The sequence below is a fragment of the Dermacentor variabilis genome, chromosome 4 (assembly GCF_050947875.1).
Source record: "Dermacentor variabilis isolate Ectoservices chromosome 4, ASM5094787v1, whole genome shotgun sequence".
Classification (NCBI taxonomy): Eukaryota; Metazoa; Arthropoda; class Arachnida; order Ixodida; family Ixodidae; genus Dermacentor; species Dermacentor variabilis.
This window is the reverse complement of record NC_134571.1, coordinates 185837283-185851017: the sequence shown is the minus strand read 5'-3', so window position 1 is coordinate 185851017 and position 13735 is coordinate 185837283. Positions and strand designations below refer to the sequence as shown.

The 13735-nt window shown below is 45.4% G+C and overlaps 1 protein-coding gene across 1 annotated transcript in view; it reads right to left on the bottom strand.

Moving 5' to 3' along the window:
* Nucleotides 1-1557: 1557 nt before the first annotated feature.
* Nucleotides 1558-13735, bottom strand: part of LOC142579999 (serine/threonine-protein kinase RIO3) — a 33940-nt gene continuing 21762 nt past the window's right edge. Inside the window, exons 8-10 of the mRNA XM_075690715.1 lie at nucleotides 9929-10259; nucleotides 2380-2484; nucleotides 1558-1837 (exon numbers count right to left, since the gene is read on the bottom strand). Coding sequence (XP_075546830.1) covers nucleotides 1664-1837; nucleotides 2380-2484; nucleotides 9929-10259 — 610 coding nt within the window. The 3' untranslated portion in view covers nucleotides 1558-1663. The remainder of the gene's footprint in view (nucleotides 1838-2379; nucleotides 2485-9928; nucleotides 10260-13735) is intronic.

Genomic DNA, 13735 nt, shown 5'->3' with positions numbered 1-13735 from the left:
CATCAGCTTGAGTTCATGCCCCCAGCCATCCACCAAAACACCTAGCTCAACAGTGGTTACTGGAATACCAGACACGTTTAGCGCTGCAACAGAATGCTCGCAACGCAGGCTGCTTCAATAGCTCTCGCTTGGGGTCGACCGCCAAGCAGCTGGCGGAGAGTTTGGAGAGGCTTCGCACACTCGCTCCTAGAGAACCAGAAGTCGACGACACGACGTGCCATCATGACGCAGAGCCAGTGAAGGTGAAGCTTAGCCACGATCACTCGGCGAACGAGTTGAGGAGAAAATGCACGACTATGGAGGAGGGTAACTTGTAATTGTTCATAGCTCTCTTAATATGAAATGCTTCACACAAATTGTGGTGCAAATGATTAACTTTAGCTGTACCCTACGCGCCTACAATATTTGTCAGATCCGTTTCAGGGGCCCGTTAACAATGTCAACCGATGAGGGACAAACGTCTAAGTTCCTTGTGCTGCTAAATGCTTACAGTGATCTAAAATCAATTATAGTACTACGAAAAGCCATAACAAAGTGGAAACAGTCATAGTTGTCACAGCAAAACCAAGTGTGGTGAAGTGCCAAGATGCCAGGATGACGACGAAGTTGCGTCGAAAGCACAGGAGCACGTGCACCACGACACCTGCATCATCCACATCCATTTGAATGAGAAAACAATTTACTCTGATAGATTTAGGAGTCGGCGATGAACGATATGGTTTCATGCCACATATGTCAATGATATCTTCACATCGGCGGTACAAATTATGCAAAGCCAGCCATGCTTTCGCGTGCACTCCGCCCCTGCAGCTGATAGCATTACCCGCACTGGGACGACGCTATCAGGAGAAGCAGCGGGAGCGAATGTGTCTGCCTCTACCTCCAACGGGTCATTGAAACTCGAGATTATGCAACCTCCAATAGTAAATGCGTGGGACGACAGCTAACACCATGCCGCACCGTCTCGGCACGTCCACGCTTTACACATGCGACAGATTACCTCTAAAGCAGGGTGTGCAGCTGCGAGAGAGAGAGAGAGGGGGCTCTTTACTAGAAAAACAGAGAATTTTGCTGGCATGTATATAACCACTGGCATGCTACTCTGTATAGGGATGGGGAATGGGATTGCATGCATTCAGCCACACTTACAGCCATAATAAGCCACTTTAAAATTAAAATTTAGAATTGCCACAGGCAATCTTAAATAAATTGCCTGTGGCCAGATGGAGCAAATCCACCTCTTCAGGTCAATTAGTGTAGGCAATACCACGAGCGTGTCTTCCTCAAAATAAACTCTGATATTAAAGATCAGGCGCACAAGTGATGCTCATGAATATACTGTATAGCAAGAGGATGCCAGTTCTCTTCCTTGGGGCCTGTTTCTGTACACCTGACATCTAATGACCTTCTACTGAAACATGCTGCATCAAGGCAAGGACAATCATCATTCAACATCACTCTGCATTGACATACTAATTGTATTACAGCATTCATGATATCAAGAGCATGAAACAACATGCCCTAATTTCATTCAAGAAAACAATGTTGCTCTCCAGACTCATTTGTATCTACTTTTATTTACACTTTCATTTGTCATGACTGACATAGAGATAAAAATCTGCTAAAAAAAAAAAAGGCCACGGGCACATCACAGGTTTGGCTGTCAGTCAGACTGCACCACCCGACTGTCTTGCTCTCCACTTTCTGGCGTGGCACCAGATTCATTTCCTATTTTTGATCTCTTGTCCATCGACTTCTCGAAAAGTGTGTCGAAGAGATCCGCTTTTCGCTGGTTTTCCTTTGTCAACAGCTGCTCGTTCTTTTCGTAATTCTGAATCTGCAATGTAGAGAGAGAGAGACAATGAAATTGATTAAAAAAACACCCTTTATTCTGCGGAGAAATACTAGAAGGCTTTGCAACAGTAAACCCTTGGCACAACGAAATAACTTTATTCCAAGTTTTGCACTTATTCGCATTACCAGGACTCTCCTTTAGCTTTTTTGCTTTTAATGAAATACTGCTTATAATGAACTGGAACTGGAACTAGAAGTGCTTATTCAATAAAACTGCACTGTGCAAGGTACACTTGTCACCTCCCTTCACATAACAAAATAACATCACATTAATTTGTCCTTCGTTAATTCAGGAAACCTGATAATCTGGGATCGCCCTCTGGCCCCAGCAAGCCCATGTGCATTATTTGTGGGCATCAAACTCTCCTTAATTTGAATATATTTGGCTGCTCACCGATTTATTCGAATGAACACAAAGCAGCACCAATGTGCAATGCAAAACTGCAAAAGTGGCACAGCTGGGGTAAACAGCAGGAACTGCATTGTGTGCTACCATGCGCGAAACGTATGGGCTGCAGGCCTCACCTGGGAGAGCAGCTCGGCACCCTCGCCAGGCAGGTTGAGGCCACAGACGTGTGTGAACAGATCCTTGGGGCTCAGGACGTCGGGCAGGCCCTGTCTTTGGAAGAACTGCACAGGGGGGCACATAATGGTTCAGATGCAAAAAGAGAGGGCTTGCGCGAATATTCAGTATTTTAGAAAACTTGATCTAGTATTATGCTATCTCGTACATTTAAACCATGGTATATTTGGGTTACGGACTGGATTCCAAGGGAAGGGAAGCGTAGCAGGGGGCGGCAGAAAGTTAGGTGGGCGGATGACATTAAGACGTTTGCAGGGACAACATGGCCACAATTAGTACATGACCGGGGTAGTTGGAGAAGTATGGGAGAGGCCTTTGCCCTGCAGTGGGCGTAACTAGGCTGATGATGATGATGATGATGATGATAACAAAGTAGGTAAAATAGGCAATTTTCTTCGTTATATTGAAACTAAGTTCTATGGAAATTCGACCTTTTATGCAAATAAGTACATTCACCGATCAATTTTTCTTACAAGGAAAGGGGTTGCAGAATTTTCCTAATTATTGGGCAATCGAACAAAGCAAATTTGAATCAGAAAACAATTAATTCTGCTGAATTTGGGAGTTGGCGATGAATGATACGGTTTCATGCCTCATCGGCAATATCTTCACATAGGCGGTACAAATTAAGCGAAGCCAGCCACGCTTTTGCGTGCATTCTGCACTCGCGGCTGATAGTGTCGCCTGCACTGGGACGACACTATCGGGAAAAGCGCCAGCAGTGGGAAGGCAATGCTTTATCTGCCTCTCGCTCCAACGGGTCGCCGAAACTCGAGATTACGCAACCTTCAATACTAAACATGAGGGAAGACAGCTTACACAGTGCCCTGCCCAGTCTTTGCACACGAGGCAGATTACCTCCAAAGTAGGGTGCGGTGATGCGTATGTGCTCAGCTGCGCTTACAGCCATGGCCAAGACACGCGCTAACTTACCCCCGCCCCTTGCGCGCGCTTGATTGCATTACCCCGAGCTCGCTCCCTCCCCCTCTTTCCCTTTGCTCGTGTGGAGAGGCGGCACTCATGTGTGAAGCCACCATCTTTCTTGTCTCACCCTCACACACTTTCACTTGCACCTAAAGCACAAAGTGCGCGGGGCTTGATAGGATCTTATCACACTTGGACTTTATACGAAATGTGATGCAGCTTCACTTCGGCGGTCGCTCTTGTCGTGCCGCGCATGATTTGAGAGGTGCGTTTGCAAGTAGCCATATGTAATTCAGTCATTTGACCATCTGCGCCTACGGAAGTTTCCATTATTTTCAAAGTCTCGGCATTCCTTTGCTGCAGAAGTGAAATTTCGTTATATTGAAATGGCACACACACACTTCATCATATTGAGGTTCTAATTACAACGTGTTCTATGGACAAGAGGTTATGAAAAGTTAAATACTTCGTTATATCGAGAATTTCATTATATTGAAGTTATAACGAGGTTTAACTGTGTTTGCTTTGGTTTGACTTTCAATATTTGGAGCAAACTAATATATTTTGAAACATGTACCAACACAGTTTCAGTGAGCGAGTCACATTGGCATGGCTCACAGCCAAGACAAACCACAGTCAAAGAATTTGTTTACAGCCAGCGATTGAGTTTTCTGACCAGCTCAATAACTCGAGCACGACTTTCTAAAAAATTAGTCATGCCACAAGGATGACAAGGAAAACAGAATCACCACATACAGAAACTGGATTATCTATGAAGGACACTAATATAGTACAGTTAAACCTCAATATAACGTAGTCGCTAAAATCAGCAATTTGCTCTGTTTTATTGAAATTTCACTGTACTGAAATTCAACCTTAATTAAAACAGGCACAGTCGACAACAGGTTTTTCTTACGTGGAAGGGGCCACAAAATGTTTCGTACTATTGGGCAATCGGAAAAAAGAAATTTGAATGAGAAAAAAATTATTTTGTTGAATTTGGGAGCCGGCAACGAAAGATACAGTTTCATGCCACGTCAACAAAGTCTTCACACCGCCAGTACAAATCTAAGCCAGCCACTTCTGCATTCACTCCGGCCACGCAACTGATATTGTCGCCCGCAGGGAGATGTCGCTATTATGAAAAACACTGGGAGCGTACTGAACGAATGCTTTGTCTGCCTTTCGCTTCTACGCGGTTCCGAAACTTGAGATTACGCAACCTCCAGCACTAAACTCATGGAAAGACAGCGCATGATGCCACTCAGCTTGCCCAAGTCTTTGCATGCATGGCAGATTACCTTTAAAACAAGGTGCCCGAGCTGTGTATGTGCTCAGCCATGCACTACTGAACCACGGCCACATTAAATAAAACCAACCTGCAACCCCCCCCCCCCATCCCCCATCGTCAAGCAACCATCCTTCTCGGTTTCCTCTCACACGCTTTCACTAGCAGCCAAAGCATATAGTGCGCAGGGCGCGATAAGATCTTATTGTACTTGGACTTTATAGATGACACTACTCTGCTTTGGCAGTTGCTCTCGCTCATGTGGTGGCTTCGATTTGAGAGGTGCATTCGAGCAGCCGCTCGTAATTCAACCATTAGACAATCCTCATCCATAGAAGTTTTCATTCATTGTCTCGGTATTTCTTCGCGGCGGCAGTGAAATTTCGCTATACTGAGGTTCGAGATAGAGGTGTTCTACGGACTAGAAGTTATAAAAAGATAAAATACTTTGTTATATCGAGAGTTTTGTTATATTGAAGTTCATTATATCAAGGTTTAACTAATGTTTGTATTGCTGCCGTGAGAGCAAGAATGATTAAGGAATGATCAGAGTGAGAAAGTTTAGTCTATCTGAGTATTGATAATGTCTAAGACCACATTTTGAGACTAATATCAAGTTTGAGCCTAGGCCATATCATAGAGAGCTCAGTATTAGTTAAACTTCAGAAACAATTTGCCATTACACTGAAAATTATTTCCACACATTCGTGCAAGGAAAGAGAAAGAAATGACTAGGCCTGCTGCAACATGAAAATGAAGAACAAGATGAATTTCTGCAATCTAAAGAGGCTCAGTGTTTTGCTGAACAGAAAAATGAGTCGAAGCAAATGTAACACTGCCCTTTTTGGCAGTATACAAAAGCATAACACTAATGTAAAGCTTTTTGACACTGTAATACCTGTTTTTGCATTTGGTTTCTGCACATAAGAAAGCAATAGAATACAACCATGCTGTTTTTTTCTCACATTTCTTTGTTGAGTATGAAGGAATAATGCGCCTAATTGAGCCCTATGAGCAGCCACCACCAGAAATTTCCTCTGCAAGCTGATCTTGAATATGAATTTTTGTAGCAGATTAAACTCGCAGTGACAACCCATCGCAAAAGTTAATGTGCAACAGTACTGTGAAAGGCCAAAGCGGTGCACTTGTCCTGGACTTGGGAGCTCCTTTGAAATGGGTGCTGCAGCAGTAAGCCAAGGTCATGTACCACATAAACTGCAATATAAGTCAAGATTCTTTTCCCGAAAAGGAATAGCTAATGTCGCCCCTCATCTTATATAGCAGTTTTTAGCACATTGTGGGTCGTCTGGCCAATTCAAGGTCAGGTGTCAACCCATATGCCGGTTGATATGGCATGTACTTGAATTTAAGCTGGCCACAATTGATACCCAAAAATCCTGCGATCAAGTAAAAAAGAAAATGTGCTCCCTTAAAAACAGGAAACAGATATGAACAAACGAAAGCTGAATGTGTTTTTCTAATGCCCAATGCTAGTTGCAAACTCTTTGCACGTTTTCATGATGCCTCAAAAGTCTACACAATGCTGTCGTCAATATCCCTTAATTCATTGTTACTTTCTCTTTCCTGCAATGCAATGTCCTCAGTATTGTTGAACGCAATCGAAACAGAGCTCTTCTGGAAATGTTGTGAGGCTTGTGCAACAAATATGTTCCAACATGATCACGATGCTGGTTCCCATTTGCCTTGCGGCTGCTTCTCTTGCTCTTGGAACCCAGTCGGTGTGGCGAATCAATGCGGGATTCTTAAAGGGGCCCTGAAACACTTTTATAACAACTTATCACAATTCATATCACATCACAATTAAATGACGTTGGATGACGAATCTCCGGCCGCAAATATCTTTCGAATCCTTCAAGCACATGTGAAACTAAATGAGGTTATCTGACAAACACAAGGCTGGATGTCTTGGTGGTGAGATGGCTCGTGGTGGCAGACTGTGGCAACTGCAGTACCTACACTATGCTTCTCATCACAGAGGCTACGTGCAGAAGACAGAGCAACACGAAGCTGTTGTTTGTAGAATGGCAATACAAAGATTAAATGGTTTTTCTGTCTATCTTCATTTATATAACTCAAATGAGCAACAACTGACTTACTGAAAATGTCCTCGCAATCACAAAATTAGCCAATACAGTCGCTGACTGATTTTCTGGACTCCAAAAATTCGGATATGCTCGATTATTCGGTCTGCTTCGCGGCACCGCCATTCTCCCCATAGACCATAATGTATAACACCTGCCGAAAGTTCAGACACCTTGCAACCTCTCGTCTGATGATGAACCGACTCTGACCGGTGCATGGTTCGACTTGCTGAACGCCATTTTTGTTTTGAACACAGCCTCCTTGCTGCCCCACGAAGTGGCGCTACTGCAAATCCCCGCTTATCATCATCGTTGCTGCCTGGTTCGATAGAGTGGCTCTACAGCAGTTCTGGTTTCAGCTTAGTAAGCCATGTCAAGACAATCCATCAGCTGATTTGTTTCTTCGCGCACGACACTGCGAGTAGGCCACGTTTTTCATTTGTGCGACTGTTGTCGGCATGGTGGTGTTTGCTTTGTGTGCTGTGTAGACGTTCCGGTGATCCAACGGGGCATACGGAAACCGCGTCAAGTGTCTAATGGCGCCGAAAGTGCCCGAGCAGACTGCGCTAGGGAATGCTGGCAAGCGGGTGCCGGGAGGCCTAAGATTTGTCGCCTTCCGATGTGCTCCCTACTGACGCGGAAAATGTTCTGCCGAGACCTGCGCAGTGGTTGCGTTGCGATTCCGGACACCGTCTCATTTGACAGTTTCGCAGGTGCTGACACTGCTGTACTGACATGCGCAGAACTCGACGACGGCGAGATCATTTGTCAGGTTTCTGCTGCACCGCCGGGCGATGACTCCGAGTTGGAAGATGACGCACCATGTGCTACGCTGCCGTCGCATGCGGAACATGTACAAGCAGTGACTGTGCTTTCAGCTACCTATAGTGACCGTACGACCCTCTCCAATATTCGGGCTTATCTGATTGCGCATAAACGGAACAGCGTGCAACGGCGCGTTCACAATTTCTTCAAGCCTCTGCCGAGCCCGAATAAGTGTGTGTAAATGAAGGATTTCATTTTTTTTTCTTCTTAATCTGCTTTTTCGGACACCTGTTTATTCGCACATTTTCGCAGTCCCCGTGAGGTCCGAATAAACGGTCGGCGCCTGTAGCTGTTGTCGGTCTAGTGATAATGCAGCAAGAAGACATCGTGGAAGCGACAGCAAGCAATATTTCGCAGCTTTTGCTGACAGTCCTTCCTGCTTCTGTTTTTGCCGTCTTATGCTGCCCCTTCAAGATGTTCAACCAGTGCCAACTTGGCCCCAATGTCAATTCTTCTACAATATTTTGCTCACATGTTCAATACAAGCTCGCTAAAAGATTAGCTACATTTTATTACCATGTTCAAAAGTGTTTTAGGGTGCCTTCAACATCAAAGACCAAATGCATTTTAACATGAGTGATTGTGGCGACATTGTTTAATCTTCAATGTGCATCTTTAACCAGGTTCCTTGAATATAAGCTCACACCCAAGTTCTGGCTTTTTTTTTTTTTTTTTTTGCAAAAGGTACTGCCTTACCACTTCAGTAAGTACATAAATTACTGGCACATGAGATTACTGCATGATCAATCTGTCAATGCAAAGATTTTGGTGGCGAAGAAACCATACACCACAGGGAGTTACTATAACAGAAAGTGAAAAATTGAGGTCACTGGCAAAGTGAAAAATTATTGGACATGTGAAACGTCAAATAATAATTTTGACGCAGTCACTGTTTGTATCATATGCTACCTGACCAGATGAGCTTTCATCGAGCTCTTGACTAGCAGTTACTAAAAACTTGCAAAATAAAGACAACTGGTTAAGTTTGCATATACTCTTACAAATAGCACACGTCTACTAGAGAGAGAGAAAGAGAGAATTTTAAAAAGGCCAATTATGGTTCCATGCAAATCTGGCATCATCATTCACTTTTTCCTGACAAGCTAGACATAGAGAGGTACAGCCGAACCCACTTATAACAATACTGATTTTATCAGTACATCAAATATAACAATGAGCAGCCGCAGCACTGTGAACCTTTGTGTGTGTTCTATAAACTGCTTACTACAATGCTCCCATGCTGTGTTATCGGTCATAGCACTTAAATCTGGCTAGTGGGTGTGTCCGCACACACGCACAGACATACACACAAAAAAATATTAAACAAATAAAAAGAATGCAAAATCCTTTTGAAAAAAGAAATAAACAAGAAACAAAATATGAACTACCCTACTGCCTTTGTGCCGCACACCCTGCACAACAAGGCGTTGTCACAGTTGCGGCCTTGTGTGCCCGTCCCTCTTCCATCCCCTCAACGTAGGCACTGTTGGCACAGTCGACTCGTGTTTCGGAGGGGTGGAAGGGAGACGAGAGGGATAGAGGTGCATGGCGTGTAGGTCTGCATGGTGCCTCATACATTGCTCTTCTTTTTTAGAATTCTGCTTTCCCTTTCCTTTCGACGTGGACACCAGATTTAATTAAGTAGTACTCAAAGTAGTATCAAGCAGTTTATTTTACCATAGAACACACATAAGTTCACAGTGCCATGGCTGCCCATCGGTACATCCAAGTAATTGTTAAAACTGGTAATGCTATAAGCGTGTTAAACTGTACTTCTTTATGTCTAATTAAAGTATTTCAATGTTTGTCCCGTCGTTTTTCATGCAAACCGGTTATGGCAATGAAATTTTCTTGGCGCTTGAATATTGTTATAAGTGTGTTTGACTACATGTAGTCAGTTGGGCAGGCGCCTCTGCATAACGTATTCCATTTCTTCGTGGTACCAACAGAGGTGGCGCTAACGCAGTTATCCCGTTCTTTTATGGTGTTAGATGCTTCGAAGATCACTTTGTTGGGCTCCGATTTAAAGTGACACAGGAAATGTGTATTAACAAAACATGGTCTGCACTGAGATTCATTATTAACTGCAGCAAGACGCAAAGACAATGCACCGAAACGAAGTGAACACACCAACTGAAGGAAGTGAATGCACACCTACTAGTCAGACTTTCACATCTACTACACTGACATCGTTGACAGTGATCACCTAGATGTCCTGGCCCTGATGTTGCTTCTACACAGTGACGTGGCCAGGAATGTTTTTGTGGGATTGTGGGCACGCCCCTGCCTTTACATGGCTGCGGTGCTGTCACGTGTGCACGTAGAAGCTACACCACAAAGCTGGCTGCTCACCCTAGACACGTTGGTGCAGTCTCTGAATAGGAACTCGAGGGCATGAGGGTGCATTCGGTCCACGGCTTGGCTCACATCGATGAGCACTACCCGGCCCTGGTGCCAGAGCAGGTTGTACTCGCTCAGGTCGGCATGCACCAGCTGGCAGCGGTCATACAGGTCACAAGCCAACTGCACCGTCTGTGCGTAGGCGCTTGCCAGCTGCTCGCCGACGAGTGCTGCCTCCCGAAGCTGTGGGGCTGGCACGCCGTCCACGCCCACAAAGGACATCACCAGCAGGTGCTTCTTGAGGATCACCACAGAGGGGCAGGGCAGACCGGCTCGCTCAATTCTGCAAGCAGGCACACCACGTGCACTCGTCAGAAGAGAGCTACTTCAGTTGGCCAAAATCATGGGGATACAGTCACTGATAATTTGGACTCGGCAGGGGCCGCCTAAAGGTTGTGCAGACACTCGACTCTCCCACGTCCACTGATGCTGTTTCCCCCCCCGCATGACAATCGCGTCTCCTGTAATCTGGCTTCTCTGCGTAGCTAAGCGCCGATGGCAGGCGGTGTGGTTACAGCATATTACGAGAGATGGCGTGAGTGTAGCGCTGCTAAGGACAGCTAACGGCGGGGTTACATGGGCGCAAAAAGGAGTAGGCTGTCTCTCTTTGGCTTGCGGTCCGGCAAGCGGCACAGGCTTTTCGTGCACTCGCCCAACGTTCGCGGGACTGTACTGCAAAAGGCTTGGGAGCAGGACACCGGAATGGACGAACATGGTTGTTTGAAGAGGCCATTGTTCACGTACATGCAAACAATTAGGTGTGGGTGTCCAGCATGGGGGTGAACATATTCGCTCGCTATCCAATCACGGTGAGTCGTACTTCCTCAATTCATCAGTGCCCATCGGCATGTAATATTGATAGTAATTTGGCTGGCTAGATTGGCGCATAGAAGGTGCAATAAATGCCCTTGTGATTGTTTCCACTACCATGTTGTCGTTCCTTTGTCCCAGAGCATATGTAAGACCCTGCAAGGTCAGAATATTTGGGGGCCCAAAATAACAGATTTGTCTTAAAGGGCCCCTCACCAGGCTACAAAGCAAATTTTGGTTATACACTGGAAGTTATTAAGTGCCCTCTAATGAGTGTTCTACAACAATAATTTTTCAAGTTAGTTAATTAATAGCAGAGATAGAAATATCTGAAATGGCGTGAAATGATTTAAGGAGGTAAGTGTATAGGCACTCTCTCCACTTGCCCCGTCTAGCCTCCGCAAGCAAAATTTCTTCCCTGCATTCTCCCATACCGGAGCCAGAGGATCACGTGATGAATATGTCACGGGCCCCGCCTTCTCTTTTTTTTTTCTCACTCTCCCTCACGTGTTTTTGCCGAGTGGCGCACTTTCGGTGACAGCCTCGCACACGAGCTGTTGCACTTGTCTTGTTTCACGCAGCACATGATTTTGCACGCTCTGAGAACACCTGATCAGTGCCACAATCACGGCAATGAGGCAGGTGTGAGGGGACGAAAGAGCATCATCGCAATGCTGGAACAACACAGCAAAAAATTAGACAGTTTCATTCCCTGCTTGCACGACGTGGAAACAAGTGGACGAAACGGAAGTACATCCGTCTTGCAAGTTACGAAGTAAAGAAAAAACATGCAGACATTCGGTTTGTATGTTTCATTGTTTCTCTAAACTTTATTTCATCTACTGAAGCAACAGATTAAACAAATAACTGATGTTGCCGCGCACAATTCTCGCAGTCATGTGTTACAATGAGCGATGCCATAGCACAGCCATGTACGTAGGCGCACTTGCGCAATATATGTCGACTCTCCAAATGGGAGCATTGCACCCATGAGGAGAAGGGAAAACGGTGTTTGGTCTGAAATTGAGGCTCTTTCCACAGCACGTAGGGTTGTAATGCTTAGCGGACGCAATTGTTGGCTTGTATTGCATGCACTGCACTTGTCAGCTCTTATATGGTCAGACCTGGTGAGGGGCCCTTTAAACTGCCTAAAACCTATCATGAGATTTTGATGGGAATTAATTGACCATGATTCGTAGTGATCGAACCGAGCATGCTGTTGGAAGTTTAAGTAGAAATTGGAGCAGAATGTCGTGGAAAATAAAACATTGCACCACCTTGAGGTGAAACCTTGGTACTAGAGCTGGATGCTTATCACCTAACCGTAGACAACTGCACATAAGACAGCTGTTATTAACCCTTTGAAGGTTTTCGCCGTACATGTACACCGGCGGTTATCTGTCCCGCAAGGTCTTTGCCGTACGGGTACGGTTCCGACCCTCCGTTTGAAATTTCGCGCCATAATGACGATGCGTGCTCACCGGGAGGTGCTGCCACCTCTTAGCACTTACAAGATGCATTTGAAATTGGTGCTACCTTCTTGGGGAGATAAACAGAGCTGATTGCTAGCTTCAGCGCGTCGCTCAGACTGCGGCAACGCCCCTTTGGCGGTTTTGGTTTCGCCGTGTGTTCACAACGGAGGCACGCGAAACGTCATTTTTCTCTTCGTTGGCACTCTCTTGCAAAGCGGTGGAAGTTGATTTCTATCTTGATTGGCGCTGCTCTTAACTTGCTTATCAGCTCCGTTCGCGAGGTATTCTCGCTCTCAGTGGCAACGCGCTTTCGCGGTTTCGGTTCCGCCGTGTGATCGCAACGGAGGCACGTGAAACGTGGTTTTTGTCTTTGTCGCCACGCTCTCGCAGAGGCGGCGGAAGTTGATTTCTATCTTGATTGGCACTGCTGTTAGCTTGTTTATCACCACCGCTCACGAGGTATTCTCGCTCTCCGCGGCAACGCACTTACGTGAGAGGGTGCCTGAGACCTCTGCCCAAGGCAGCCGCACGCAGATATGTCATGTGTGCGCCAACACAACTCCTCGCTCCAAGAGAACAGACACGCATTTTAGGTGTGCAGACTGCGATAAGGCGCTGTGTGTAGACCCATGTTTCAAGGAGTACCACGCTTGGAAATACTATTGAACATGTTGCAGCTCTGAGATGCCGACACCAAAATACTGTTCCTAATTATTTTTTACTATTTATTCCCGACTTTATACATGTTGTACATTCAAGATCCGCAATAAAGTAATTTGACCACCTGGGAAAGTTTTTTTCAAAATAATTCGACCCTCAAAGGGTTAAGTGCACTATATGTGCTGCTTAATATTGTATCCTTTACATTGATATAGGCATGTGCGCTTTATTCTATGCATATTCTGATCTAAAGAAAAATTCACACTGACAAGTGGTACTGCCATTGTGGCAACGAATGGAACTGCAGAACTGGTAAGCCATGGCATCCTTCATTGCATGGCAGAGTACACAAGTGCTTCTGTAGGCACGGCAGTTTATGAGTGAGTGCATCAAGTTTTGTGGTCCCCTGTGATATACAAAATACCTTCACATGAACATCAGCTTGATTGATGAAGCATTAAATTCTTACAGCTAGAGCCATACTTGCCTGCTCCTTACCGATGCTGGAGTACAATCACCAGCATCAGTAAGAATCAGTGTCATGCTGTCACTATCAAGAGACAAAAGTATGGTGAATGCATGTGCCAAACTCCCATTCCCAGGCAACTTCAACAGAGCTCAACTGTGCTTCACCAGCTAAATGACTGCAGGGTTTCTTTGCAAAAGCCAATGTCCGGCACTTCCCTCGCTTTATTGCAGTCCCCGCCAGTGTCATTTAAAGCTGCTTTTTGATTCCAACTGACACAAATTTGCAACAGCAGACACTGAAGTCACTCAAGGCCATGTCGCTGACCAACATGTAAAGGAACAAGTGCTG